Source organism: Lemur catta, chromosome Y, assembly GCF_020740605.2.
Source record: "Lemur catta isolate mLemCat1 chromosome Y, mLemCat1.pri, whole genome shotgun sequence".
Taxonomy (NCBI): domain Eukaryota; kingdom Metazoa; phylum Chordata; class Mammalia; order Primates; family Lemuridae; genus Lemur; species Lemur catta.
Window position 1 is genome coordinate 4147434 of NC_059156.1, and position 27957 is coordinate 4175390.

At 52.4% G+C, this 27957-nt stretch overlaps 1 protein-coding gene across 2 annotated transcripts in view; it reads left to right on the plus strand.

The window, feature by feature from the left end:
- The window catches only part of LOC123629106 (F-box-like/WD repeat-containing protein TBL1X), a 120279-nt gene that overhangs the window by 69358 nt on the left and 22964 nt on the right, over window positions 1–27957 (plus strand). For both annotated transcript variants that reach the window (XM_045539077.1, XM_045539078.1), the window contains 4 exons: window positions 15906–16051; window positions 18916–19186; window positions 23084–23216; window positions 23497–23638. In XM_045539077.1, the coding sequence (XP_045395033.1) occupies window positions 15906–16051; window positions 18916–19186; window positions 23084–23216; window positions 23497–23638 (692 nt within the window). The remainder of the gene's footprint in view (window positions 1–15905; window positions 16052–18915; window positions 19187–23083; window positions 23217–23496; window positions 23639–27957) is intronic.

A 27957-nucleotide genomic window follows, 5' to 3' on the forward strand; every position in this document is an offset into this window, starting at 1 on the left:
TCACACTCGTGTTTTATTACAATGAGAGGATACAGATTAAACTCAGCAAAGGGAAAAGGTGTAGGGCACGAAGTCCAGGAGAACCCGGGCACAACCTCCCAGGTGTCCCCTCCCAGTGCAAGTTACACAGAGGCAGTTAATTCTCCCAGCAGCAGTGTGTGACGGCACATGTGAAGTGTGGCCCACCGGGAAGCTCACACGAGCCTCGGTGTCCAGGGTTTTTATTGGGGTCAGTCTCGTGGGTGTGCAGCACATGCTGGGGGGTCAGAGGGAAACTAGGAGAGCAGGTGACAGTCCAAACTGCCATTGTCCCGGTCCTCATTTAAATCTGGGCTGTGGTGGTTTATCTGTTGTTTGTGCATTTGTATGTATGTTAAATGCCAGCATTTTAAAATAACTTTAAAAGGTGTGTGTGTGTGTGTGTGTGTGTGTGTGTGTGTGTGCTGGGGGCTAAGTAGCTGGAGAATGTGATACCCATGCCTTTCATACAGGAAAAAAATAGAACAGCACCCTAGCTAGCTGTGTGGCATCAATAATTTATACGCCTCCACCAAGTGCATCCATCCTTCCTTTGCAGAATGCAGTTGGGGGGGTTGCAGATTCCCCCCACTCACGTGGGACGTTATGCAGGAGCCTATATCAAATGCTAATTGTTCAATTACAAGCCCTCTTGTAATGGTGCTAGTTGCAAACGAACTTTTTGTGTGAAAAGACTGTTTTCCTAAACTGTTCTTTTGCTTTGATTATAGCTACTTACAGTAGCAAAATGCAAGAATCCAGAAGTTGCTGTTTCATATATTCCAGATGTTGATAACCACGCAACTACCCTGGTTCCCATGGAATCTCATTTGTGTGATGTTTTCTAAATTTGTATGTTTATGAAAGCTAAGATTCTGCCCCCTCTTGCTCCCCATCCATTTTAACCAATTCTTTTAAATTTGTCAGAATAGAGAAAGCTCCGTTTCCACTAAGCTCATAAAGGGAGAATTTTTTTTAAGTGTAACTAGCTAAAGTTATAAATTGAGACTTGCCATTCTTGTGTTCATTAATTTGTTACAAGGGGAAAAAGCAATTAGAATGAAAATCAGTTGAGTGCTTATAAATTACTGTCGTTTAAATATGTGTCTTGCTCAATATAGCCAAAAGTTTCCCGTTGGTATAAACACTAAAAAAAAAGGTGGAGGGTAGATGCTGTTGAAGATGTATTTAAGGCTTAAATTGTCACTTTCCAGTTTAAAAATTGGTGATGATGTGGCAAAGTGTAAGACAGTTCAAGTTTCCTGTTTACATAAGATGAAATAGCCACTGACCAAGGTGCCCGTCTTGAAAGTTTATTCACCATTACATTTAAGACCTGCCTGCTCTGAAATTCTAATGTGACCTTAAAAGCATCCAACATGGATATACTTTATTTCCTGCCAAATTCCATTCCCTTTCTTCCTTTGCAGACCGAATAGCAAGCAAGTCGTCTGGCCTGTCCGACGCAGCATTGTCCCTTTTCCCTCGGTGTCCGCACGGCACGGCACTGCGCTGCTGCCTGCCCTGCGTGCACTTCCCACGTACCACTGTGCCCAGGGTGGTGACCTTTACTTCCCTCCCACACCTGTGTGTAGCCAGTGTGTCGGGAGCACCCCCCAGTCTGGGCGCACACCACAGTCTCCCCAGTGACCCCCCAGTCTGGGCACACACCACAGTCTCCCCAGTGACCCCCCCAGTCTGGGCACACACCACAGTCTCCCCAGTGACCCCCCAGTCTGGGCGCACACCACAGTCTCCCCAGTGACCCCCCAGTCTGGGCGCACACCACAGTCTCCCCAGTGACCCCCCAGTCTGGGCGCACACCACAGTCTCCCCAGTGACCCCCCAGTCTGGGCGCACACCACAGTCTCCCCAGTGACCCCCCCAGTCTGGGCATACACCACAGTCTCCCCAGTGACCCCCCAGTCTGGGCGCACACCACAGTCTCCGCAGTGACCCCCCAGTCTGGGCGTACACCACAGTCTCCCCAGTGACCCCCCAGTCTGGGCGCACACCACAGTCTCCCCAGTGACCCCCCCAGTCTGGGCACACACCACAGTCTCCCCAGTGACCCCCCAGTCTGGGCACACACCACAGTCTCCCCAGTGACCCCCCAGTCTGGGTGTCCACCCTCGGTGTCTGTAGTGATGTCCATAGTAGTATTGGGACAGCGTTTTCTCAGGCATTCCTTACTATGATCCCACACTTGCTAACATCACCATTTCCCTACCACTATCCCTTTGCTCCAAAGAAAAGCTTCCTCTGATCTGTATCACTGTTGGTTTTAGTCTATTCGAGCTGCTCTAACAAAATACCACGGACCTGGTGGCTTATAAACAGCAGATGTTTATTTCTCACAGTTCTGGAGACTGGAAGTCCAAGATCAAGGTGTGGCAGAGTCTGTGTCTGGTGAGGGTGGTGCTGGTTCATAGACGGCACCTTCTTACTGTGTCCTCACGTGGTGGAAGGGGCGGGGACCTCCTTTGGTCCCTTTTCTAAGGACACTGGTCCCACTCATGAGGGCTCTACCCTCATGACCTCATCACCACCCAAATGCCCCACCTCCAGATGCCATCACCGTAGGGTGAGGGTTTCAAGTATGAATTTGGGAGGGGACACACACGTTCAGACCATAGCACTGTCTCATATAAAAACCCCACGATTGTGTTGACACGTACCTTTTTCATAGTATCTTTCCCTCATCTTCACTGCCCTCACCCCACACCTTGTCAGCCAGGTATTCCCACCCTGGTCAGTGTTAGCTCTGACTTCATCGCTGCCACTTTGTTATAGTGACAATAGCTTACGTTTACTGGGCACTTACTGTGTGCCTGGCATGGTTCTAAGTACTTGACAGGTAAAACTATTTATTCCTACCAACCCCCTAGGGAGTAGAAATAGCTCCATCCCTCATTTACAGGTGAGACGCCCAAGGTACTGAGAAGGGAGAAGTCCTGATTGCCCAAGTCACACTGTCAGGAGGTCACAGGGCTAGGATTCAGAACATTGTCCATCTGCCTCCGGAATCTTCCTCATTTAGTCTTTCATTCAATGACAAGTAAAAATTATACATACACACACTCTTATTTATTTATTTATCGTGTGCTACGTGACGCTTTGAAATACAGCTGGCCCTCCACTCCTGTGAGCTCCTCATCCTCAAATTCGACCCACTGTGGCTGAAAAATAATTTGGGGGGAAAAACTAAAAATAACAAAGCAACAATGAAAATAATACAAATTTTAAAAACAATACAGTATAAAAACAATTTACATAGTATTTACATCATATTAGGTATTCTAAGTAATCTAGAGATGGTTTAAATTATGCACTAGAATGTTTGTGCGTTATTTGCAAATACCACATCATTGTAGAGAAGGGACTCGAGCATCCGTGGACTTGAGTGTCTGCAGGGGTCCTGGAGCCAGTCCCCCTGGGTACCGAGGGAGAACTGTATGTACACATGGGGGAGTGGCTCATTAACGCTCATTAACATATGCGTTACCTCGCGTATGTATCTTCTTTTGTGGTAACACTTAAACTCTACTCTCTTAGTCATTTTCAATAACATTCTTATTGAGGAGAGTCACCAGGGTGACCGACGTGTCCCCCAGACCCCAGCCCCTGGCGACCACCGTTCTTCTCTCCACTTCCACGAGTTCAACGTGCTTACACTCCGCATGCCAGTGAGACCACGTGGAATTCGTCTTTCTGTGCCTGGCTTCTTTTTAAAGGCTGAATAGTATTCCATCATGTACACACGGCGTATTTGTTTCATCTGTTCATGTGCTGGTGGGCACTTAGGGTGGTTGCGAATCGCGGCAGTTGTGAGCAGCACTGCAGTGAGCGTGGGGGTGCGGGCATCCCTCCAACAGACTGATCTCAGACCTGGGGATGCACCCAGTGGGGCTGCTGGAGCGTAGGTAGTTCTATTTGTAAGTTTTCAAGGCACCCCATAGTTTTCCACAGTGACCTTTACATCCCCGCCGACGGTGCACAAGGGTTCCCTTTTCTCTACCTCCTGGCCGACACTTATTTTTCATCATGTTGGAAATAGCTCTTCTAATAAATGTGATGTGATATCTCATTGTGGTTTTAATGTGTATCTCTCTCATGATTAGCGATGTTGAGCATTTTTTATGTGCTTGTTGGCAGACTCTTCCTCTTCTAAATGATTTTTCTGGATTCCGTTAATGTGGTGAGATAGTTAGTTGCTTTGTTTTCTGACATCAAACCCTGCTTTGCTAGAACAAACCCCACCTGGCCAGGACACTTTTCCCTTTTTATATATTGCTGAATTCAGTTTGTTAGTACTTTGCCTGGTGTATTTGCATTTATCTTACTGAGAAAAACTGGGCTCCGATGTTCCTTTTTGAGTGTCCTTGTCAGGTTTGGGTGTTAGGCTTATGCTGGCCTCGTAAAACAAGCTGGGCGTTCAGAAACTGCTTTCCTAAGGACTGCTGGCCCCGTCTGCTAGTCCTGGTCTCCACTAGATTGGGTTTAGGAACCTTTCTATACAGAACCAGATAGTAAATATTTTAGTCTCTGTCACAACCCTTCATCTTTGTCTTTGCAGTGCAAAATCAGCCATTGCAAGTATGTAAACAAATCAGAGTAGCTGTGGTCCAATAAAACTTTATTTACAAAACAGGCAAGGGGCCGGATTTGTGTCACAGGCTGTATTTACCACCCTGCCCAGGAGTATTAATGGAATCCAGGAGTGTCTTCCCCTCCGGGTCTCAGTGTGTGTATGTCCTCTGCTTCCTTCCCCCTTTGCAAGCTCCTGCAGCCCCCACTGTCTAAACTGGTATTTCCCAACCTCAGTTCTTTGCTCACCATCTGGATTTTCACGATATTTGCATACGCCTGGTGTATTTCGTTAATATTTATTATTTTTTCTTAAATTGAAGCAGCTACTTTTTCTTAAATATAGCAGTGCTCATTAGTATACTAGTTTTCTTTCATTGGGTTCTGTTTGCATAGCACACATTAAAATAAAGTAAGTATTAAATTTCCAACATTTGTTACTATGGTACTTCAGCTTACTCTGAATACTGTCAGAGCTACGAGTGCCACCACAGAGTCCTTGCTGTCCAGAAATATAGCAGTTGTCGTGATTTTTAATTCCACTGAGTGATGGCGCCGTCCTCGGTGCTAGGGCTGGAAGGACAGATGAGAAGTCTTTTTTTTCTCCCTGACTAGGGAGGATCACAGGTATTTGCAGAGTCATCTGTCCCAGAGGCTGATAAATGCAGTGTCAGAAGTGTGCGCTGAGTGTGTACAAAGAGACCAGGAGCCTGGGAAAGGGCACACAGAGGAGGAGGCATCTGAGCTGCGTCTCAAGCTAGAATTTTTCAGGCGAAGGATGAAGAGCATTTCAAGGAAAACCAGGGGGCTGAGTTAAGGCCCTGTGGTGCAGCACAGCCCAGCGTCTTTAAGGAGAAGGAACTGTGTTGCTGACGTGAACCCAGGGGACATGGTGGCAGGGAGCAGGAAAAGATGCTGGCAAATCGGGTTGGCGGCACATTGACACCAGCTGAGACGTTGGAACCTGTGCAGTGAAAGCTAAACCTAGAGGTGCTGAGAGTAAAGGATGCCGTGTCTACTCCGTGGAGATTAATAACCAAACAGCAGCGATCGAGACCACTTGGCAACCTGGGAAGATGCTCACAGTGTGTTCTGTGAAAAAGAACAGGGATACTGTATTTGGTGACCATGAAGATAATGTGCCAAAATTAATATGCACAGAGAAAAGGGACTGGAAGAAATTCCCCAATGTGAGAACAGGAGTTCCGTTGATTGTATAATAATGTGAGCTCTTTGCTCAATCTACCAAATTGCTTTCTCTGTTACTTGCAAAGTCATATGGTAATTTTTGTTTAATCGTGATTTTTAGTGGTGCTATCCATTGTAAATCTTCGACGTGGCATTCGTGCTGTTTTCCAGTTTCCAAATATCAAATGCAAAATTCATGAGAGTTCAAAACCTTTGGGCACCAGGCTGCCGTGCTGGAGGACACAGCTGTGTCTGAGCCTGGCAGTCCTGAGAGGCTGGCTGGAGGCAGGGGCTGGGGCCTCCCTCGGCTGTGGTGCTCTGTGAGCACTTCAGGAAAGCGGCCTCCCCGCCGGGGCCCCCAGGGGTAGCGTCCTCTGGAGCCCAGCCAGGCTTTGGCCTGGGAGGAAGTAGCAACCTGGGTTTATAACTGAGTGATGCTTTTCCCTACTGGATGGTCCCGTGCTCAGAGGATATTAAAATAGTGCTGGCAAGGGTGCTTGGTCTGCGCGAGTCAGGCCCGAGCGGTGCTTGGCCGCCACCCTTGGGGGCCAGGCCAGATGTTATAAGCGAAACCCTATTTTAACAAGATCCTTCTGGTGTTTCTTTTGGACGCCATCCAAGGCCGTTCCATTTTGCACCAAATCTGTGTTACAGCGGGTCATGTTGAGCAGGTCTGCAGCACGTAAAGACATCGTCTCTGCAGCCCACTTTGGGTGGCATAGCACTGCCAGAGATGCAGGGTAGGGGTCGAGGACCGGGACTTCAGGATTCTCTTTTATATATACACACATTAAAATGTAAAGCCGATGCAAACGTGCTCAGTGATTTAGACCACAAACCATCATCTCCCTGCTTTTTACCATGGATTAAACTGGAGTTTGCATATGATAAAAATTGCTTCTTGGGCAGGAACTATAATCCTCTGATGAGACTAATCCACCCCGTTGAAAATAAGGGAACCTATAATAAATTAGATGAGGATGTGATTTCTAACTCTCTTGTCTTTTCTGTTGACTGTTCCCGATTCTATGTGCGTGGGTGAGTGTGGGTGTGTGTTTTCCACCGTTTGGTTTATTCCACCCAGCTCCTACTTCCTGTCCCTTGGCTTCTCTCCCGCTTTTTATCAGCATCCTCCCCTCCCCTGCCACCTTGAGTCACCTCTGCCCTGAGCGGAAGGCGGCAGCTTTCCAGGCAGCTGCAGCCCTGCTGGAGAGCCCGCTCTGATCCAGGGAATGTGGACCAGGGAGGAGCTGAGCTGGCCCCACTATGAGCAGGGATGATAGAGAAGGGTCAGTATTCGCAGAAGCAGAAGGAAGTGCTACCTGCAGATGAGCAGCCCCCCGCTCGGGTTTCATTATGACTCCGCTGTAAAGTCCCCCCTCTTTAGCCCTTTAGGTTGGATGGGCGTTAACCAGGGGCTGTTTGGCTGCTGGCCCCGTCACCACGCAGCTTTTGCAGGCGCACCAGAATCAAATCAGGAAACTCCCAACCACACACTCTAGTGTGCGTGTTTTCACTTCCTGCCCAGCAAGGGGTGTCCCCACCCCCTTAGTCCCCTACCACCACAGTCGAAAAGGCGCGGTCCCCGTCCACCCTCTTCCTGTCTCGGCTTCTTGTCCCTGTATGTGAGCAGGTTCCCGTGGCCCTGTGTGGCGTGGCGTGGCACACCCGGCATTCACCCATCTCTTAGGAGCTGTGAGTAATACGTCCTTCTTTCGATGGCATTAACCTATTTGTGTTGTCACTCAGTCGGTCACCTCCATAAATTAACGTCCCTTGGGTTTGGTTGGGATAGGACAGTGAGGTAATTTTTTCTCTGCAAGGAATTTTACAATTGAAAGGGACCTTGTAGACCATTGAACTCCACCTGTTCTTGGTCCGAAAAGCAAGTGAGGGAAGCTCATGAGGGCAGAGGCCTTGAAGCACCTGAGTAAGTGTACTCTGCCCGTAAACAAAAAGAAATCGTACCAAAGTCTCCCATCACTGCATCTGACTTTGTTTGGGTGCTGTCTCTTATTTTTAATTTAGCCGTCTTCATGTGAGCATCTTCGAAACATGCAATTTATCTCTGTTTGCTTTTTGTAATACAGAAAGCATTCAGCCTCACCGTCACAATGTACACCTAGTTTGCAAATTACTTTGCTGAACAATGTAAGACAAATGGTGTTACTGATTAAATGGCTTCCTTCTTCTTTTCAGAGGATGCCATTTTTAACCATTGTGTGGTGTGTGGATTCAGGAGTCAGAGGGCTGCTTGCTGGCTGTGTGCCCGCGTGGAAATCACCTAACCACTGCGTGACTCAGTTTCCTCTTCTGCAGTATGGATTTAAGTGGGCTAAGTCATAGGTTGTTGCCACGTCTCCCTGGGTTAATTCATGGAAAGGGCTGATACACTGAGTAAGCACTTGGTGGTGTTAGCTTTATTTTGGTATTCTCAAATAATATAATGGAGATTTTTATTCAGGTATATATTAATGCATGTGGCTGAGAGCCCGTGGGAGTTTTGAGACTGTCCTTTGTATGGCAGCCATCTGTGCCTGAAAACTTAGCTTTATTTCTGTCGTGCTGTCGTGCCTAAATCCTTAATTCTTGTTCTTTTAAAGTCCTTTATTCTAAAAACATCGAGGGCTCTGTTTTACTCTGTTGCTTACTGCCCTTCGTTGACATCAGCGTCACCAATTTCTCTTAGTCACCCATCAGGTGTGTTTTCAGCACATCCATCTTGAGCAGCGGCTGCCGTAGCGAGGACGGGAGCTCTGTGTGTCACAAAGTGAAGTAAGATGGGCCTCCTTCCTGCAGACAGCGTCGGTCTCCGCAGGGGCCAGGAGAGGCACGTGGGCCGTGGAACGCTGCAGGTGACGCGGCAGGAAGACCCCGGGCTGGGGCGGAGTGCTGAGGCAGCTTGGGGGAGAGAGCAGGCACTTCTGCCGAGAGGACGAGCTGCCGTGCGGGACGATGCCCGGTGGAGAAGGCGGCAGCCTGCGGAAAAGGGAATTCCGGAGCAGGGCTTCGCAGCCTTGGCGCTGTGTCGTTTGGGGCGGATCATTTTTGTTGCGGTGGACTGTCTTGCGAATGGTAGGGTGTTCAGCAGCGTCCCTGGTCTGCACCTGTGCTGTTCATGCCTGTAGTTCATACACACACCCCCAGTGTGGCAGCCAAAAATGTTTTCAGATATTGCCAGTGTCTTCTCCTAGGGGACAAAGCAAGCCTTGCTTGAGAACTGCTGTCCAGACCGAGAGACCAGAATGTGCAAGGTCGTCCTGAGGGGAAGCAGGCATGTGCTTGGAGCAGCGGCGCAGAGAGAGGCGACCCCGTTTAGATCGGGGTCTGGGAGGCCTGGGAGGCTGCGCTGGGCGCGGCTCGCCTGGGCCTGCCGGCCCTCGCTGCTCTGCAGCAGAGCCATGGGCTGCTTCTGGGGGACCCGCGAAGTTGCCGCGATGGTTTTGTGCGGCGTGGTGCTGTGCGTGCAGAGCTCGTAGGCTGTTGCCGATGCCAAGGACGTGCTCTCGCAAGGCCAGCTGCTGTCGTTATTGGCAAGCACGTGACACAGGGGAGGGGAGAAGGGCTGGGGGATGTGAGGGTCCCGGATCAGAGCAGTAGCAAAGGGAAACGATGGGTGGGTCGCAGAGACACAGGGAGAAGGGAGGCAGGACACGTGGGAGGCCATGGTGTCTGCTTAGTGATGCTGTATGTATACAGAAGGCCCTCAGTATCCAAGGGGGATTGGTTCTAGGACCTCCAATGATACCAAAATCCACAGGTGCTCAAGTCCTTTCTATGAAATGGCATTGTATAGGTTTGCACCTAACCTATTTATGTCCTCCTATACATTGAAACCATCTCTACATTACTTATAATACCTAATACAATGTAAAACTCTATGTGTGTTATGCTCTGTTGGTTTTTTGTTTGTATTATTTTTGATTGTCATATTGATTTTTGATTTTAAGAGACAGGGTCTCACTCTGTCACCCAGGCTGGAGTGCAGTGGCGTGATCATAGCTCACTGCAGCCTCAAACTCCTGGGCTCAGATAATCCTCCTATCTCAGCCTCCTGAGTAGCCGGGACTACAGGGGCATGCCACCACGCACACCTGAGTAATGTTCAAAATTTTTTGTAGACATGGGATTTCACGATGTTGCCCAGGCTGGTCTCGAACTGCTGGCCTCAAGCAGTCCTCCTGCCTCAGCCTCTCAAACTGCTGAGACTATAGGTGTGAGCCACCACACCCAGCTTCTATTATTTCTTACTCCTTTTTTTTTTTCCCCCATATATTTTTGATCTGCAGTTAGTTGAATCCGAGGATGTGGAACCTGTAGGTACAGAGGGCTGGCTGTATATCAACTTGGATCAGCATACGTTTCCTGTAGAGAAGTAGATGTAAATCTCTTCAGCTTTATGGGCCTTTTGGTTTCTGTTGTAACTACTCAACTCACCATTGTAGCGTGAAAATAGCCATAGACCAGACGTCAACTCTTGGGTGTGGTTGTGTCCCAGTAAAACTTTATTTACAAACACAGGCAGTGGGCCAGACTCAGCCCGAGGGCCTCAATTTGCCAACCCTGATCTGGACAATTTAAAAATAAACACACTGCACCCATCGGCTTTGGGTAGCAGTCAGTATTCTGAGTTTCTACGTCTGTTAAATACTTAATAAAGATTCTGGTTTGAATGCCACACATCGGTGCCCTTGCTGTTTGTTTCCGCTGAAGACGCAAAACCAGCCCCACAGCTGCCCGAGTATTAAATGTCTGCTTTTCTCTGCCACATAAGCAGAATTTCTACAGGCCAGCAAGTGACAATGTAGCAGGTTTTGCTGATGAATCGGGCCAACATTAACTGGGCATAATGGCTCACTGTATAACTCGAATGGCTTGTGAAGCCATTGTGAGAGGTGTGGCTTCGCAGTGTCGTAATTGCAAGAAAACAAAGCATGTACTTGGTTTGTTGTAAATCTGTCTTTGTGGCCTAGCTAGGTGAGATAGATCCTCTCGTGACACTGTAGCACCTTCCACTCCAGATGGACAGGACTTTACTTTGGAGACCCTACCATCTTTTAATAAAATGTGGTCCTTCTTTTAAGTTTCTGAGTTTGTCATGATTGTTCCCTTTTTTCTGCTTGGGAATAATTGTACCTCATCTGATTTTTCTCAGCTGCTGTGTGCGATCTGAAGTGTATGATCAGTTGCACGTAGAGAGTGGCTTGCTCTTCAGTGGCAACAACCCAGAAATGAGCAGAAATGTGAGGACAGCACAGCTACAGATAGTGACCTTTAGGGCATCAGTTCCTCTAGTCACTGTTCCTTACTGGAGGCAGGGGTCGATTGGACAATACCTGGAGACACGTTTGGCTGTGCCAGGGGGAGTGTGTGCTCCTGGCCCCTAGTGGGTGGATCCTGCAATGCATGGGACAGCCCCACCCAGCAAAGGATGGCCCTTCCCGATGGAAGCCGTGCGACGGCTGAGAAACGCTGCCGTCAGCAGGTTCAGGGGGATACTCTTCCCAGGCAGGTGGCAAGCCCCCTGGCTTCGGGAGTGCCTCCAGGCTAGCCCAGGGGGAACACCAAGGACACTAACCTACCGCCCTCACTGTCACCATTCATCGGTACCGCCAGGCTCCTTGTCTCCTCCCTTTAAACTGCTTTGGCACTTGCCGCTTGAGTGAAGGGGCTGGGGAGCTCACTCGAGCCTCTATCGTAAGGGCGCTAATGCCATCTGTGAGGGTGGAACCCTCATAACTTCGTCACTTCCCAGAGGCCCCACCTCTCAATGCTATCACATTGGGTATTCGTTTCCAAACTATGAATTTTCGGGGGATGCAGACATTCCGACCATGGCGGGCATCTTCCTGTCTTGGAGCACTCTTACACTGATGGTGGGACTGCAAATTAGCACAACCCCTGTGGAAAGTAATTTGGAGATACCCCAAAGAGCTAAAAATAGAAATACCATTTGATCCAGCAATCCCACTACTAGGCATCTACCCAAAGGAAAAAAAGACATTGTATAAAAAAGACATCTTCACTCTAATGTTTATAGCAGCACAATTCACAATTCCAAAGATGTGGCAACAACCCAAGTGCCCATCAATGCATGAGTGGATTAATAAAATGTAGTCTATGTATACCATGGAATACTACTCAGCTGCAAAACACAATGGTGATCTAGCACCTCTTACATTATCCTGGATAGAGCTTGAGCCCATCCTCTGAAGTGAGGTATCACAAGAATGGAGAAACATGCACCACATGTACTCGCCATCAGATTGGTACTAACTGATCAACACTAAGGTACTCACGTTGTAGTAATACTCACCGGGTGCTGGTCAGGTGGGGCAGGTTGGGGAGTAAACTCACAAGTAATGGAGGCAGAGTGCACTGTATGGGGGAAGGGCATGCTTGTAGCCCTGACTTGGGAGAATCAAATGCATTACATGTAACCAAAATGTTTGTACCCCCATAATATCCTGAATTTAAAAAAAATAGTATGGCAGCTAAATAAATTCAGTCTAAAAGGGTTCATTAAAAAAAGACTGGAAAGTATCCTAGTGGCCCTTTCATCTAATGTCCTCATGGTACCAACAAGAAGAGGTGGCAAGTGCCCTTTCCACGTGTTCCTGGTCTTCTCTCTTGACTCAGACAGGTCTGGGGTCTGGCTGCTCTCAAGTCAGTTTCTCACATCAGGTTGCTGAGGTACTTCTTGTCCACCCACTGCAGAAGAGGAAAGAGGCCCAGCCACATGAGGTGACATGTCCCAGGCACCCGATGGCAGAACAGGGACAGAAGCCAACCGTCCTGACATCTCCCCTGTGTAGCCTTCCTGCCTGGCCTCATGAAATAACCTGGGCCTGAAGTCAGTAAGAAAGTCTTGCAGGCAATTGGACGGAAAAGCCATTGATCTAGAGCTCATGTAGAGATCTGTCCCACTAAGGTCAACATAAGCAGGTCGGAGGACTTGTTATCAGTGACACACAACATGCACACAGCAAGTCCTCATGCAGGTGCCTGATCTCCTGTCATGACTACCTGCCTTCCTCAGTAGAGGACCCAAGCTAATCTGATGTGCAAGGTGAGGGTGCTCAGCATAGGTTTCTCCTGTTTATTCCTCATTGTGTGTCTGTATGGGGAAGGTGCCTTCCAGCAGACTGTCAGCTCTCCTTTCCAGAAGCTGCAGGCTTCTCCATACCCTCAGTCCATCTTAATGGCTCTGTCCCTGTCCCCTTGTTTCAACAAGCCTTGTCTGATTACTGTCGCCCACGAGGCCTAGAAAAGGAATGCATGTTGAAGGGCATGACCACGAAGGGAGATACAAAAGTTATGCTGCCAGACCACATTCTCCCACCCTTACAAACCCAGTTAAAGAAATGAGCACACTGAAGCCTATGGTTGGAAATGGGCCTTGCACCCTGTTCTCTACGTGCTGCCTGAGCTGCACTGTGGTGCCACTGCACAGAGCTGCAGGTGGTCCGGCTGGGCAGCCAGACATATCTGTGTCCACCTGGAGAATTCCAGAATTTTGATTCCTGTGTCTGTAGGTCTTAGAGTGCAAGGTAAAAAGATGAATCTTGGAGTCACATAGTGTAGGGTTTAGATTATAGTTCAGTGTCCTATCACATGTGTGAACTGTGTATAAGTTACCTAATTTCTTAATATTCGTCCCTCCTATGTGTGAATCAGAAACAGCACTGACTCAGAGAAGCTGCTACAGAGATGAGAGTGGGTGCAAGAGCCCAGGTTTGCTTAGGGGTGGTGATGCAGTCATGCTCGGCCTGTGGAACTTAATGTGCTGTAAGTGTCAGAGTCCTGTGTCCCAGTGGTGCTTGACAGGATGAATGAATGAGTGAGTGAATGAATGACACATGCCAAAAGTTTGACTTCTCTTCCATGATTGCTCCATTGGTCACGGAGCTGTGTCTGTTGAGAGCCCTCATTGGTGCCTAATGCTGTGCTCTGGTGCATGCAAGGGATGTTTCCAGGTGGTGTTAAATGGTTGCTGAGGGTAGGAACCCGCTGCCCAGGCTGGGGTCTCAGCCCCACCCTTGCAAGCTGAGAACACAGTCCTGTCTGTCACCCTGGAAAGACCTGGGGACCTAATCCAAAAGGCAGGAGGGGCAGTGAGGGAATGACCCCTAGTGTGTGTAAGTGGATTTGTCTAAAGCCATGTGTGAGTGGGAGCTGGGGGTGGCTCTCACCAGCCAGGAGAGTTGTGAATTCATGTGAGAGGGAAATCCCTGTGGCTCAGAGCAGATAGGGAGGATGCCACGCCATGGGGAGCACATAGGGCGAATTCCACGTGATGGATTCCAGTGTGGTCCTGCTGTATCCATTGACTAGGATTTTTCTAGTCCACGTGTTGCTGGAAACCTGAAGGATAAAGGCTCCTTGTAGCGAGGTGGAGAATGAGGTCATTGGTGAGCACAGGTGTGTTTTGTGTTGTGGGAGTGGGTAGGGGCTGGGAAGGTGGCCAGAGAGAGAAAGCAAGTTAGGAGGAAACGGTGAGGTGGGTGGTAAAAGGGCCTTTGCTCACACCCTCCGGTGTGGAGCACAGAGGCTCCCTTGCCACCCATGCAGGTGGTCAGAGATCTGTAAGGAAACGTCCAAGGCTCTTGCAACTGATGGTGAAATGGACAGCGGCTGCCCTATTAATCTGTTAGATACGTGGAAGGTACGCATTCTGCATGCTCCTTGTGACAGGCGGCGGGGCAGGAGCAGCGGGTGGATTGAGGCGACGCGGGTTAGCGGCAGTGCAGGCACGGCGGCCCCTCTCGTGGAGGAACACTCCCACCTGGTGGGCGTTTCGTGCGTTGCAGGGTCGGTTTGTGTTGGGCTAAGGGTGCTGCGTGCGATCTGAGGGGGCGGCTGCCCCCCTGTGGCCAACCGAAAGAAGGCAGAAGGGAAGCAGGCGCCCCGCAAGGTTGCAGCTAGTTTTAGCCAGCAGAGCGTCCCAACAAGGGAGTTGGGTGGGCACTTTCAGAACTCCTGCTCCCTGCTCATTCGTCTGATGCGTGGAAAATATAAACAACACGGGATCACAAAGCCCTGGGATGGGAAGGGCCCTGGCACTCCTCACGCCCCGCAAGCCAGGGAGCCGAGCGCTGGGGGCCCCCATTACTCACACGGGCCCCCGGGGCCCCCTCCGTCTCTCCCTCCCGAGGATTCCGAGCTCCCGCGCATCCCAGGCTTGCCGGTGTAAGAAAATAGCTGCAGCTGTGTAGACACCCCCCCCCCCCCCCACCCGACAACCTCCCCAGGAGTAAGACACCGCCTTCCTCTGCTTGGGGAAGGGCTGGTGCAGCTTCCCCAGCGCCCACCCCACGCCCTGTGCCGTTGAAACCCGCATTCTCCACAGGGGCCAGGCGCGGCTTTCTGTGTGCAGTAACAGTCCAGACTCTAATCCCCACATCTTCATGCAACAGCCTGCATCCAGCGCGCATCTAAAAGCACCTTGAAGTTGCCACGTGTTGCGTTCATCAGCAGCTTCCGAGGAGGCAGTGAAAGGACGCACTGGGGTGGGGAAAGGGAGAGGCCAGCCCCTCCTGCAAAGTTGTGAGAAAACTGCCCGTCAGTGCGCACGGCCGTTTCCTCTGGTTCAGGCTGGGGTTGTGGGATGGCTTGCCCCGAGTGTCCGTGAGCCTCCGAGCTCAGCACTCGCCGCCCCTCATCTCGGGCTGAGGAAGGCGCCCTGTGTGTATTGCAGCTGGGGACACAGAGAGGCTTCAGCGGGAGCCTCTGCGGAGAGTGACACAAACCGGGAGTCGGGGGGAGCCAAACGCCCAATTTCTGCAGCAGGACCATCCGACCGGGGCACGCAGGGCAGACTCCATCCTCTGTTCTCTGTTTTGCTTCTTAATAACGCTGAAAGGTTCTACCCCTAAAGGCCATTTTTGCATCACATTCCCACACGGATCTTCCCAGGTCTCCAGTGTCTTCCTCTCTCCCTGCCCTTCCCTGCCTGCGCACCCCCAGGTCAGAAGCACCGCTGGGCATCCCGCAGCAGCGCCCACCCCCTGGCGAAGTGCGTTTGCGGTCCGCGGCCGCCCTCCGTCTCGGTGGCCGTGCCTGCCCCTCCCGTCCGCGGCCCGCCCAGCCTTGGCCTCCCTCTCTCGCTGCAGGTTTTTCCCACTCGGCTTTCACGTTCGGGATCGAGAGCCACATCAGCCAGTCCAACATCAATGGGACGCTAGTGCCACCAGCTGCCCTCATCTCCATCCTGCAGAAGGGGCTGCAGTATGTGGAAGCTGAGATCAGCATCAATGAGGTACGTGGGCCCCATCACAGCCCTGGGAGGCCCGGGAAGCAGGTCGCAGCCTAACGTGCATCCCCGGTACTGGAGGGTCAGTCCGGACTTTCTTCCCCGCTTCGTGCTACTGGTTTATTCGATGAGGAGACGGTGGTTCTGCGGACACGCCAGTAGCGAGCGTTTGAGGCCCTTCCGCATGGGTCTGTGTTTTTCGCAGAAAGCCCCAGAATCGCCGCTGCTGGTGCGTGGCCACGCCTGAAAGGGACGCGCCCCTGCGCCTGGGCCGGGCGCTCCCGCCGCGGTCCCCGGGGCCAGTGCGCAGAGGGGGACACCCCCCACGGGCGAGCAGAATCGGTGTGTTGTGGGAACGCGACCACAGGCACGGCCAGAGCGAGCGTCGGGGCAGGGAGGGCCGCGTGTCGAGGAGGAGCTCGGGGGACGGTCTCCCCACGGCGCCGGCTGCACGTAGCGCCGGCGTGAGCGCACGCGGCAGTGACCGCGGACGCAGTGTCCCGCCCTGCGCGGTCGCCGGGGCCAGTGAGCGGCCGTGCCAGTCCTGTACCAGTCTCGACACTCGGGTGCCTGGGTTTTAAGCACAGCCCCTCCCCCTCGCGCCGCCTTCCGCCCTGCTCTGCAGATTCTGCAGTGAAATCCCCTCGATCCCTGGGACCCGCCACCTTCCTCGCTGTCTCCACCCGAGTCCACTTCTGGCGCCACACTTGCCAGCGCCCTCCTGCCTCTCTTTCCCCTGCTCTGACCCAGGGACTCCGCCCGGCTCCCCCACACCCACCGCGGCCCGCGTCTGTGGGGGCCTCCGCCCTCCTTCCTGGGAGCTCCCCGCCCCTGCGGACCTCCCCTTCGCAGCCGGGGGCACCGCTTTCTCTGTAGCTTTCCAAGAAAGCTCTTTCAGAAATTAATACCCTGTTTTCTGCTTTGCTCTTTTCTGTGCCATTCACTCAAATCCGAGCCTTTGAGAACCCTGGCGTTTGTGCCTCTCCTGTGCCCTTGGCAGCAGCCAGCTCCTGTCTCCCTTTTGTCACTCTGGATGCCCAGGGTTTTCCACTGACGCCTTCCGGCCGCGTCTCGTCTCTCTGTCCACAAACTGTGGCAGGGGTACACGCCCCAGAGGCCCCCGCCAGCCCTCAGACCTCAGGGTGCCACGTGTGACTCTGTTTCCCCCACTGGTGGGGTCCCGCCCCTCCTCTGCCAAGAGCCTTTCATAACCTCTCTTCCCTGGCACTCCACATCCCAGCACGTCTACAGGCAAATAGAAGACCATGTCATTTGTCACTGACTTGTCACAACGGTTTCTAGTCCTTAAAAAGTGAGACAGCGTGCCCTTAGAGTTTACTTGGAGAGGTGCTTCTGTTACCTCGGGCAGTCACTTCTCGCCCGTTTGGGGCATGAGTGGAGGAAGGGTGTGCAGTGGCCCGGCCAGTCAGCGGTGCCCACTGCGTGGCCAGAATCGGGGCAGCGGTGGCTGAGGGGGTGGTGGGTTGTATTTGGCACCATTTTTCTTTATCTCAAATATTGTCACGTAATCAGAAACGAGCTAGGGTGATGTTTTGTTTAGACGGTCTTCAGCCGAAACCCGTGTCTTTCAATTCTCCCTCGTTTCCAAAGCAATTCAAGTTCAGAGGATATATTATACAAATGGGTTTGCACAGCCTCCAGACACAACCCTGAGGCATACTGAGTTTCATGTGTTCGAATATTTGGAGTGCATCATGAGGAAAGAACTTCCTCCTGTATTTTATTTATTAATTATGTTTTTGAGACAGGATCTTACTCTGTCACCCAAGCTGGAGTGCAGTGGCATCATCATAGCTCACTGCAACCTCAAACTCTTGGGCTCAAGTGATCTCCTGCCTCGGCCTCCTGTGGTGGCACAAACCACAGGCGTGTGCCACCACACCCGACTATTTTTTCTATCTTTTGTAGAGACAGGGTCTTGCTATGTTGCCCAGGCTGTTCTCAAACTCCTTGCCTCAAGCGATCCTCCCTGCTCAGCGTCCCGGAGTACTGGGATTAGAGTGTGAGCCACCACACCCAGCCACTTCCTCCTGTATTTTTAAATGTGCATGGAAATTTTTTCATGGTAGCTGGAAACCATAGAATCAAAGGACATTCAAAAAAACATGAATTATTACTAATGATATTGTTGTCGATTATGTCATGGCTATATTCAGTCCACACCCTGAGCCCAAGGAGTCATTTCAAGTAGCAGCAAGTTGCCTGTTTTATTAAGTCAGGTGGACAAAGGTACCAGGAATCGAATCCTGAATGGTGCAGGCTTCTCTGAATTGGATTTGATGCTTCCAAAGTGCTGACCCCTCCCGCGTGAGTGGGTAGTTACTTGCGATAGCATCTGGGCAGGTTTCTCAACCTCAGCTCGAGGTGTCTGGGGCTGGACGGCTCTCTGCGGTGGGGCGTTGAGCAGCGTCCCTGGGCTCCACCCACCACGTGCCAGTAGCACCCCGTTCTCCCCCAGTTGTGACAACCAAAAATATCTCCAGACTTTGCCTAATGTGCCCCCAAGGAGGCAGAATCAGCCCCGTTGGGAACTGACGCATTAGGATTAGCACTTTCTGTCGTGGAATAAAGCGGGCGTCCTCGGTGCCCCAGTGCAGTTTGACACTGGGAACAACCACTGTACCTGGTTCTTCATCGGTGGTACCCGAGTCCACCTGTCCCCACCCCTGCCCACCGGGATCCCTTCGCCCCATACTCCTGGGCACCCAGCCAAAGTCGGCTCCTCCTGGGCCCTGTCACTGCTGGTGCCAGCTGTTTACACTCCGTGTCCCTGCACCTCCCTTGCCGGGAGAGGAGAGGCCGGCCGTTCTAGGTGAGCTGACGGCTGTCCCCTTGGCTTGCTTTCCCAGGATGGCACAGTATTTGATGGCCGCCCCATAGAGTCCCTGTCCCTGATCGATGCTGTGATGCCCGATGTGGTGCAGACACGGCAGCAGGCGTTCCGGGAGAAGCTCGCCCAGCAGCAGGCCAGTGTGGCGGCCACGGCGGCGGCGGCGGCAGCGGCAGTGGCAGCAGCAGCAGCGACAGCAACGATGGCGACAGCAGCTGTTTCCCAGCAAAATCCACCAAAGAACGGAGAGGCCACGGTGAATGGGGAGGAGAACGGAACACATGCAATAAGTGAGTGCCCGGCAATAAGTGAGTGCCTGGCCCTAGCGGTTCTCTGGGCGTCCGGGGGTTTATTGTTTTCTACTGACTCTGGGCAAATGCCAACAACTTCCTAAAAAACCTACTACCGCTGTAGATTTCTTACCCGTTGCTCTCTAGTTTTCGCTTACTGCCTGGCCGGGAGAGCTTCACGTTCCAGTTATGTCATCAAAGTCCTCACACCTGTTACTCTTCACTCACACATCCTCAATTGTAGGAAATCCTGCCCTGCTGCTGCCCTGAGACTTCAGTACCACGAGGGGAAGTGCCAGGTGGTTACTGTGCGCCGGGAACAGATGTGTTTCATTCGCGGAAACCTTTGGCCCCAGCCTCCAGCTTTCCGTGTTGACGCTTTCCAGCCAAGTTACGGTAGAATGGTTGAGCTCTGTCACTGTCAGAGCACCAGGCCTCAGATTTGGTCTTTGCAAAACCCCAGGAGGTCAGTCCCCGTTAGATAATTGCCTAAGAGCATGCGGCAAATAAGTCAGAGAGCCCAAGTTTGCACGCGGAAAACCCACCTCCCCTTGGACACACTGCTTTATAAACTCACAGGGGCTCTGTTTCAGGGTCTGAGTTCACGGCATGCACACGTGCCTACGTGTGGTGCACGTGTGTGTGTGTGTGCATGTGTGTATTCTTCCTTTCTTGAAAGTCACTTCCCACATGCAGCCCAGCAGTCCTTGAAGCTCGAGCAATGACGCTGGCATCTTACCGTGTAGGTCCTGGCCCCGCAGCCTCCACCCGTGCAGGGGTCCGGCTGAGCCACCTGTGACGCCGCTGCAGCCCACAGCCAAGCCCTGTGGCAAGTCAGAGGCACCAGCGAACGAATTCTTGAGGTCTCTCTTGGGCTCAAGAACCAGATCTAGCATTTAATGGCAAGGCCGGCAGGCGGCCTGCAGGCCATCTGGCTTGCATAAACGAGCAGCCCTCCCCCGAGGGCTCCAGGTTCTCTAAGGATGAGGCCGGGGCTTAGACAGGGAAAGACGGATAAGAAAACACCTGGCCTATACCGAAGAGTGTTTATCGACTGTCCAGCGACACAGAATACAACCTCGAACTCTCAAACATAAAAAAAATTGGTATAATTGGCTTTGTAATCCTACATCACGAAAGTAATTTGTAATTGGTGACCCTAGAGAGACTGGTGCCTGCCGAGGAAGAAATTTGCCCGCGTTTAAACTGCGCCACCAGTCTCCTTAAATCTCAAGTAACTCTGGTGTGGGGTCTGTGTGGGCCCCACGTGGGACGGGATGGAGACAGCAGCGTGACTTCAGCCGCGCTGGCTTTCCTTAGGCAAGTATGGGCAGGTCAGCCTTCATACTCGGAGGGGCGTCGCCCATGGGCCACCACTGCCACCCCATCCACAGCCGCCTTCCCGCAGGCAGGCCCGGTTCTAGGCTCGGTGCGACCTGCAGGCTGCCCTCTCTCACGCTCCCGTGCGTCCCCCGCTGCTTGTATGTCCAAACAGGCTGAGGCCACACCTGAAGTCAGATTTCATCCCGACCTTCCAGAACTTTTCCTTCTGCCACTCGGGAGGAAAGCGACCACTTTCCACACTGTTTCTCTTGAGGGTGGCATTTGGCATGGCTCGCCTGCACCGTCAGTGACCTACCCGGGACCAGAGAACCAAGGCCCCGTGGCCCTGCCAGGGCAGGCGTGGTCGGCTAGAAGCCCTGGCGTGCTGCTCCAATGGCGAAGGCTGACGCGTGGGCCGGGCCCAGAAGAAGACAGCACTGGAGCCCCAGAACTCGGGGGCACTGGGAGGCGGGGGCTTGCCGAAAGCATGATGGTGCTTACCGGTGGGAGCGTCCCAGGTGCAGAGCTGAGACCACAGGCAGGTGATCCCCAGTAAAACGTTTGTCTCGTCACGGGAACAGGAACCTTCGGGCTGGTCCCTGTCACCCGCGGCCACCCATTCGCCTGATTGCCGTAGGTGAGGCGTCTGCTGAGGTGGCCTCTGTAGAATGTGCCGTCCACGATGAGAACACGGAAGGGAAGCAGCGGTCGGGTCACTCAGCAGGTGTGCACCAGCCTTCTCCTCGGCAGCACGTGCGGGAGGACCTCGGGGACGCTCCGTGCCGTGTGAACACAAGTATTGGATGTTTTTTCCTTTTCACGGCCAAGCAGTTACATAATAAAAATTGCTCAGACCTGGTGGGTCTCGGTGAAGCAACTCCCGCGTCAGAAAGGCCACCTAAAACCAGAGCAGGCACAAAAGAGGCCCTGTCCCGGGACCCGCAGTCAGAATGCACTTTGCGGAGAGATGCAGGTGTCCCGTCGTGAACCTGAGCCAGTCGCTGGGCCTTGGTCCAAGGTCGGCCCCTTAGTGCCCCCTCCCTGGCCTGTGCCCCTGGAGGCCGGCTCCCCGCCGTGGCCGTGGGCACTCTGGGCTTTGCCTGCTTCTGCCCACACCGGGTCTGTGCGCCAAGCCCCGCCCCGCCCCGCGCACCGGCCTCCTCCTCGCCTGTGCACCCTGGCTGGGCGCTCTGGGGCCTGAGTCACTGCCCAGGCTGAAACTCCGGGGCAGCCACCCCGACCCCCTTCTCAGCCCCAGCACCCCATGCCTGTCGAGGCAGAGTGCGCCCCGGCTGTGTGGTGATGAGCGTGTGCACACTGGCTTCCAGGCCTCCTTGGAGATGCGAGGCCCCACCGCCGTGTGGCTAGCTAGGACACCTGCCCACCTCTGCCATTGCCAGGGACGAATCTGCCAAACCTGGAAAGACATTTTTCTTCTCTCCCAATACCTCAGCCAGCTGGATGAGACCTTCAGAAGTGTGAAGGAAACACCCGCTTTGAGGAGTCCCATTGTTATTACTTGAATATTTTGTATCAGCCTTCTTGATCCAAGCAGGACCTCCAGGCGTCTTTGCGTTGTTTTTAGATGTTGAAACAGAAGCAGTGCGGCCTCAGGTTGCCTGCTGTGGAGTAAGAAGCGAGTCCTTTTCCTCCCAGGGCTTCCACCAAAACACCTCTATGAAAGACGTGACAAAGCACACACAGTTTTCGACTGTGCTATGAAACTGTCGTTTGATCAGACGATACCTTGCTGCTGTCCCATCAGCAGGAAGCAGGGGCTGGCAAACCCTCTAAAGGGACAGGGACTGTCTCAGGCTGCAAGGGTCACACAGTCTCTCTCAGCTACTCAGCTGTGCCACTGCACTGCACGTGCAGCTGTGCCCGTCTGCTCTGGCCGCCGTAACAAGGCACCACAGACCCTGCAGCATCAGCAACAGAAGTTGCTCTCACGGTCCTGGAGGCTGGAAGTCTGAGATCCAGGTGTCAGCAGGGCTGCTTCCTCCTGAGGCCTCTCTCCTTGGCGTGTAGACGCTGCCCTCTCCCTGTGTCCTCACGTGGTCGTCCCTCTGTGCGTGTCTGTATCCTCATCTCCTCTCCCTACAAGGACAGCAGTCCTGTTGGATCAGGGCCCACCCTAGTGACGTCATTCTACCTTAATCACCTCTTTAAAGACTCAGTCTCCAAATATAATAACATCCTGGGGTCCTGCAGGTTAGGACTTCAGCGTGAATTTTGAGGGGGACACGATTCTGGCTGTCACAGCAGCCGTAGGCAGTGCGAAAGCATGGGCTGACCGTGCACCAGTCAAACTTTATTATGCAGCTGGGCGGCCGAGGGCTGGTCTGGTCCACAGGCCATAGTTGGTTGGCCCCAGTTATGAAGAATAATCAAATTTAGAGATGGTCCAGATATAAAGTATTTACTAAATCACACAAAAGCCACGATTTTGTTACAATTATCAGAGGTAATATTACTTAGTGCATAGAAATAACGTGTTTCTAAAACAAAAGTGTCCTGAAAATGCGTTTCTCTCGTATCGGTAAGCCTCGTGTCTCTTTGTGTTTCCCACAACAGATAATCACTCAAAACCAATGGAAATAGACGGAGATGTTGAGATTCCACCCAACAAAGCCACAGTCCTTCGGGGCCACGAGTCCGAGGTGTTCATTTGTGCCTGGAACCCTGTCAGCGATCTGCTGGCTTCCGGGTAAGGCTGTCAGGGGACACCAGCGGCTCGCTCTTCTCGGGAGCTCTGCCCCAGGGGACAGGCGCTGCCCTGTGACCCCCGGTGTGTGCAGGCCCAGGAGCGGGCGGCTCTGTGCTGTGCTTCTCCGTGTGCCTTGCGCTGTGGGGCAGCCATCGTTCCGAGCCGTCTTCTCTGTGGGCCGGGAGCAATGCAAAGACACCAAAGATGACTAAGCACAGAGGCGGTGGGGGGACACAGTGATCGAGAGGTCTGGAAAGGACACTGTGTTTCTATTCTGCAGATCTGGAGACTCCACGGCGAGGATATGGAACCTGAATGAGAACAGCAGCGGGGGCTCCACGCAGCTCGTGTTGAGGCACTGTATCCGGGAAGGGGGCCACGATGTCCCCAGTAACAAAGACGTCACCTCGCTGGACTGGAACGTAAGCACCTTCCACCCTTGGCGCTTGGCAACAGGAATGTCTGCCGGCCGCCTGCCAAGGGCCCGGCGGGAAGGCCCTGTGCACACACGGAGGCGGGCGGGCCCTGTGCTCAGCCCGCGGGGGGTCCTGGCCATCGGGGCCCTCCATTTCTGAGAGCTCTGAGCAAGGCCGTGTGGGGCAGACCACGAGCCGGGAGTCCCGTAGCCCTGTCTTTCCATCGTGAACGAGCCTTTGCAGGATGATCACGGTGGCACTGTTAGAGCCGGTCCCCTTCGGCCCTGGGAACAGAAAGACGGAGTCACTGAGGCTGCAAAAGGCAAAGGAGTTTTATTGACTAGCTCGAGCTAGGGTCCAAGCCCCGAGCACCAACGCAGTGGTCTCTGTACGAACCAGGACCCCGCCCTGGGGTGAAAACAAAGCTTTTATACTTTTTTTTTGCTGGAGTCTGTTGCTAGTTATTTTCGATAAGAGATGCTTTCCCAAGAGATTCCTTCCCAGGAGATTTTTTTTCCCCAAGGACATTTGCCCTGCACAGCTGATCTCTTTATCAGGAAGTTACTTGTGGTTGTTTTTTTTTTCTTTTTTTTTTTTTTAACTGCATTTGAGCATGGTTTTAGCTCTTTATCATAACCAAGCAATAAGCAAGCAAGCAAGCTTTGTGTACAGAAGCGGAATTTGGCTGTTAGCTAAGAGCAAAAACAAGTCACCATCAAACAAACTAAAATATTGTTTTAGTCCTACTCTACATTCCCCCCCTTTTTCTTGTTCTTATGAGCACTCTTGCTCGTGCATGGGATTTCCTATTTTATGAGCCTTCTATGTCCCTCATTTTTAAGCCCTAGTACTGCTGTCGTAAGACCAGTAATTGCACGGCGCTGACTCGGTCTCTGACAAAGTTAACCAGCTTATTTAAAACACACGGTCTAAATGTGAGAATGAGTAAGAGCACAAGCAAAGGCCTTAACAAGGTGGAGAGCAAAGTAGTCAGCCAAGGAGAGCTATTGAACCATGACTCAAACCAGCCTTTTCTTTGTTCACGCTCCCGTTTGGCTGTCTGATAAAAAGCTCGGAGCGCAGGCCAAATCTGGCCCTCAACTCGCTGCAGAGCCTGTACAGCCTGTAGCACCTCTTTTGGGGTTTTAGGCACAGCCCCAGAAGTTATTTTTGGCACTACTGGTGGAGGAACACCGTATATAATCTCAAAGGGGGTTAGGCCTAGGTGATAGGGGGTGTTCCGAGCTTGGAACAGGGTGAAGGGAAGGAGGGTCACCCAGTCTCCGCCAGTCTCCAGGGCCAATTTAGTCAAAGTCTCTTTTAGGGTTCTGTTTATTTTTTTTACCTGCCCCGAGCTCTGGGGATTATATGCACAATGTAATTTCCAATCTGTCCCTAGCGCCCGGGCTAGTCCCTGACTAACTTGACTTGTGAAGGCTGGTCCATTGTCAGACCCTATGCTCTCTGGCAGCCCATACCTGGGAACTATTTCCTCTAATATTTTCTTGGCCACTATTAAAGCAGTTTCTCCTTTAGTAGGAAAGGCTTCTACCCACCCTGAGAAGGTATCTACCATGACCAGTAAATATTTGTACCTATATTTTCCTGGCCTTACCTCTGTAAAATCTATTTCCCAAAACAACCCAGGTTGCCTCCCCCGTTCCCCGGTACCTGTATGGGTCCCTCTGACCTTCCCCGGCTGCATAACCTGGCAGACACGGCAGTTTTTGACAATGTCCTCTGCCGTCTTCTCTTGTGATTTGAATCTGAGTCGTGCCGTGGCCAGCAGCTGTAACATCTTCTTCTTGCCAAGATGCGTTGTCTGGTGCAAGTGCCCTAGTAGGTGATTCCCTAAGGCCTCTGGGACTATCAGGCGATGTTCTCCGTCTTGGAACCAGCCGTCCTTGTTCGGCGTCGCCTGCAGCTTTTCTGTGGCCCACCTTATGTCTGTGCTGGAGTAGTCCGGTTGGGGGGGCATCTTCCCCATCCCAGGGGGCGGCAAGCTCAGATGCAAAACATCGGTTAGTACCGGCCCTTCCGCAGCCCTTTATGCCTCAATGTCCGAGGCCCGGTTGCCCCTGGCCTCAAGGGAGGCCCCCCTCTGGTGTCCCGGGGTATGGACCACAGCCACTGCCTTGGATAGCAGGATGGCTTCCAGTAATTGGAGTATCTCCGATTTGTGCTTAATCTCCTTGCCTTCAGCTGTAACGAAGCCCCTTTCTCTGTAGAGGGCTCCGTGTATATGCACTGTCCCGAAGGCACAGTGGCTGTCAGTATACACCGTCAGCCTCTTCCCCTGGGCCCGGCGAAGGGCTTCTGTCAATGCGATCAGTTCAGCCTTCTGGGCCGAGGTCCCCTGTGGAAGGCGTGTGGCTCAGATAAGCCTGCCTTGTCCATCTACTATGGCCGCCCCTGCATACCTGTGTCCGTCCCGGACGAAGCTGCTCCCATCTGTGAACCAGGTCAGGTCGCTGTTCGTGAGGGGGTGGTCTTGCAGGTCACTCTGGGCTATCTGGGTCTCGGCCAGGATCTCAAGGCAGCTATGTTCAGGCGTTGCCAGCACCGGATCTGGCAGAAGCGTGGCTGGGTTCAGGATGGCAGGAGTCTAGAACTCGATGCGAGGGGCATCCAATAGAGGTCCCTGGTAGTGAGTCAGCCTCGCGTTTGTGATCCACCATCCCGGCAGCTGTTTCAGGATCCCCTCTATGGCATGAGGGGTGGTGATGTGCAGACGCTGGCCCAGGGTGAGCGTGTCGGCGTCTTTGACCAGCAAAGCAGTAGCTGCAATGATGCGCCGGCACGCCGGCCATCCTGCTGCTACCGGGTCCAACTTTTCGGACAGGTACTGTACTGGCCGCCTCCAAGGTCCCAGCATCTGCGTGAACACCCCCAGTGTCTACCAGGAAACTGACTGGGCTCTCTTTTATATCTAAGTATTCTGGGCTTGGGGAGGGGGTCCGAACCCTGTCTTTCCTATTTATTTTTTTTTTTTTTTGCCCCGCTAGTAAGACTCTCTTAGGTGATGCTCTCCTCCCTGGGCCCCCCTTTTCCTTGGGACATTCTCTAGCCCAATGTCCGTGCTCCTTGTAGTGGGTGCACTGATCCTTGCCTAGTTTTTCCTTCCGGGGTCGTTCTCGGCCATTTGTCCTTAACTGATGCCCCCCCTCGCATGGCTGCAGGTAGGATCTTTGCCATCTCTTTATTTGCCTTACGTGCCTTATCTGCCTGCAATTTTTTATCTTCCTGCCTCATTCTCTGCATCCTTTTTTCCGGCGTCTCCCTATTGTTATAGACTTTTTCTGCTATTTTTAGCAGATTTTTTAAAGTTATTTTTTTATTTAACCTCTCTATTTTCTGCACCTTACGCCTAATGTCTGGGGCTGCCTGGTTAACAGGCAGTAGGATCTATGGGAGTATACTGTCTGAAAGCCTCCATAATCCTTTCTAGATATGCCACTGGATTCTCCTCGGGCCCCTGCTGAACATCCCCTACCTTAGCCAAATTGGTCGGCTTTCCTGCCGCCGCCCAGAGACCGGCCATCAGAGTCTGGTGGTAGACCCGGAGACGCTCCCTACCTTCAGCCTCATTGTAGTCCCAGGGGGGTCGTTCGAGTGGAAACGCTTGGTCTGTGATCCCTGGGTTAGCGGTGGGTCTGCCATCATCTCCTGGAACCAGTTTTTGTGCTTCCCCCTCTATTCTTTTTCCCTCTTCAGTGGTGAAGAGAACTTTTAGTAGTTGCTGACAGTCGTCCCAGGTGGGCTCTTTGGTAACTAGCCTTTTGTCTTTTTTCTTGACGCTGGCAGGAGGGTCTTTAGCCAAAGTGGCAGATCCTGGACCAAGTCCTGCCAGACTATAATATAGGGGACTTGGTCCGGATGGTCGTGAGGACCAAAGACTATCTCTTTTATTTTATCTTCTCAATAAGCTCAGCATCAAATGCCCCTTCCCGTGGCCATCCCACCCCAAAGGTCGGCCACTCCACCTCACACAGGGTGATGAATTTCTTTTTCTTTACTTTTAGGGAAAGGCTGTGCGCCCTTCCCTTAACATCCTTAAAATGGCCCACAAAAATGGACAGGGGAGTCGGTGGTGTCTGTCCCATGTCTGCGCAGCACTCCTGCAAGGAAACAGACACCGTTAGTTGGTCTGCTTTGGTGTCACCAGCCAATCTGGCGTCACCGGCGAGTTCCTGCTGCCCGCTCTTGTTGCCCACTGGTTTTTTCTGGTTCCTTGCACAAAATGGGCAGCAGGTCTTGGCCTTGGTCAGACCCTGTTTTAGTTTTATTTTTTTTCACGGTGGGGCCTCAGAGGACGCCCCATCCTC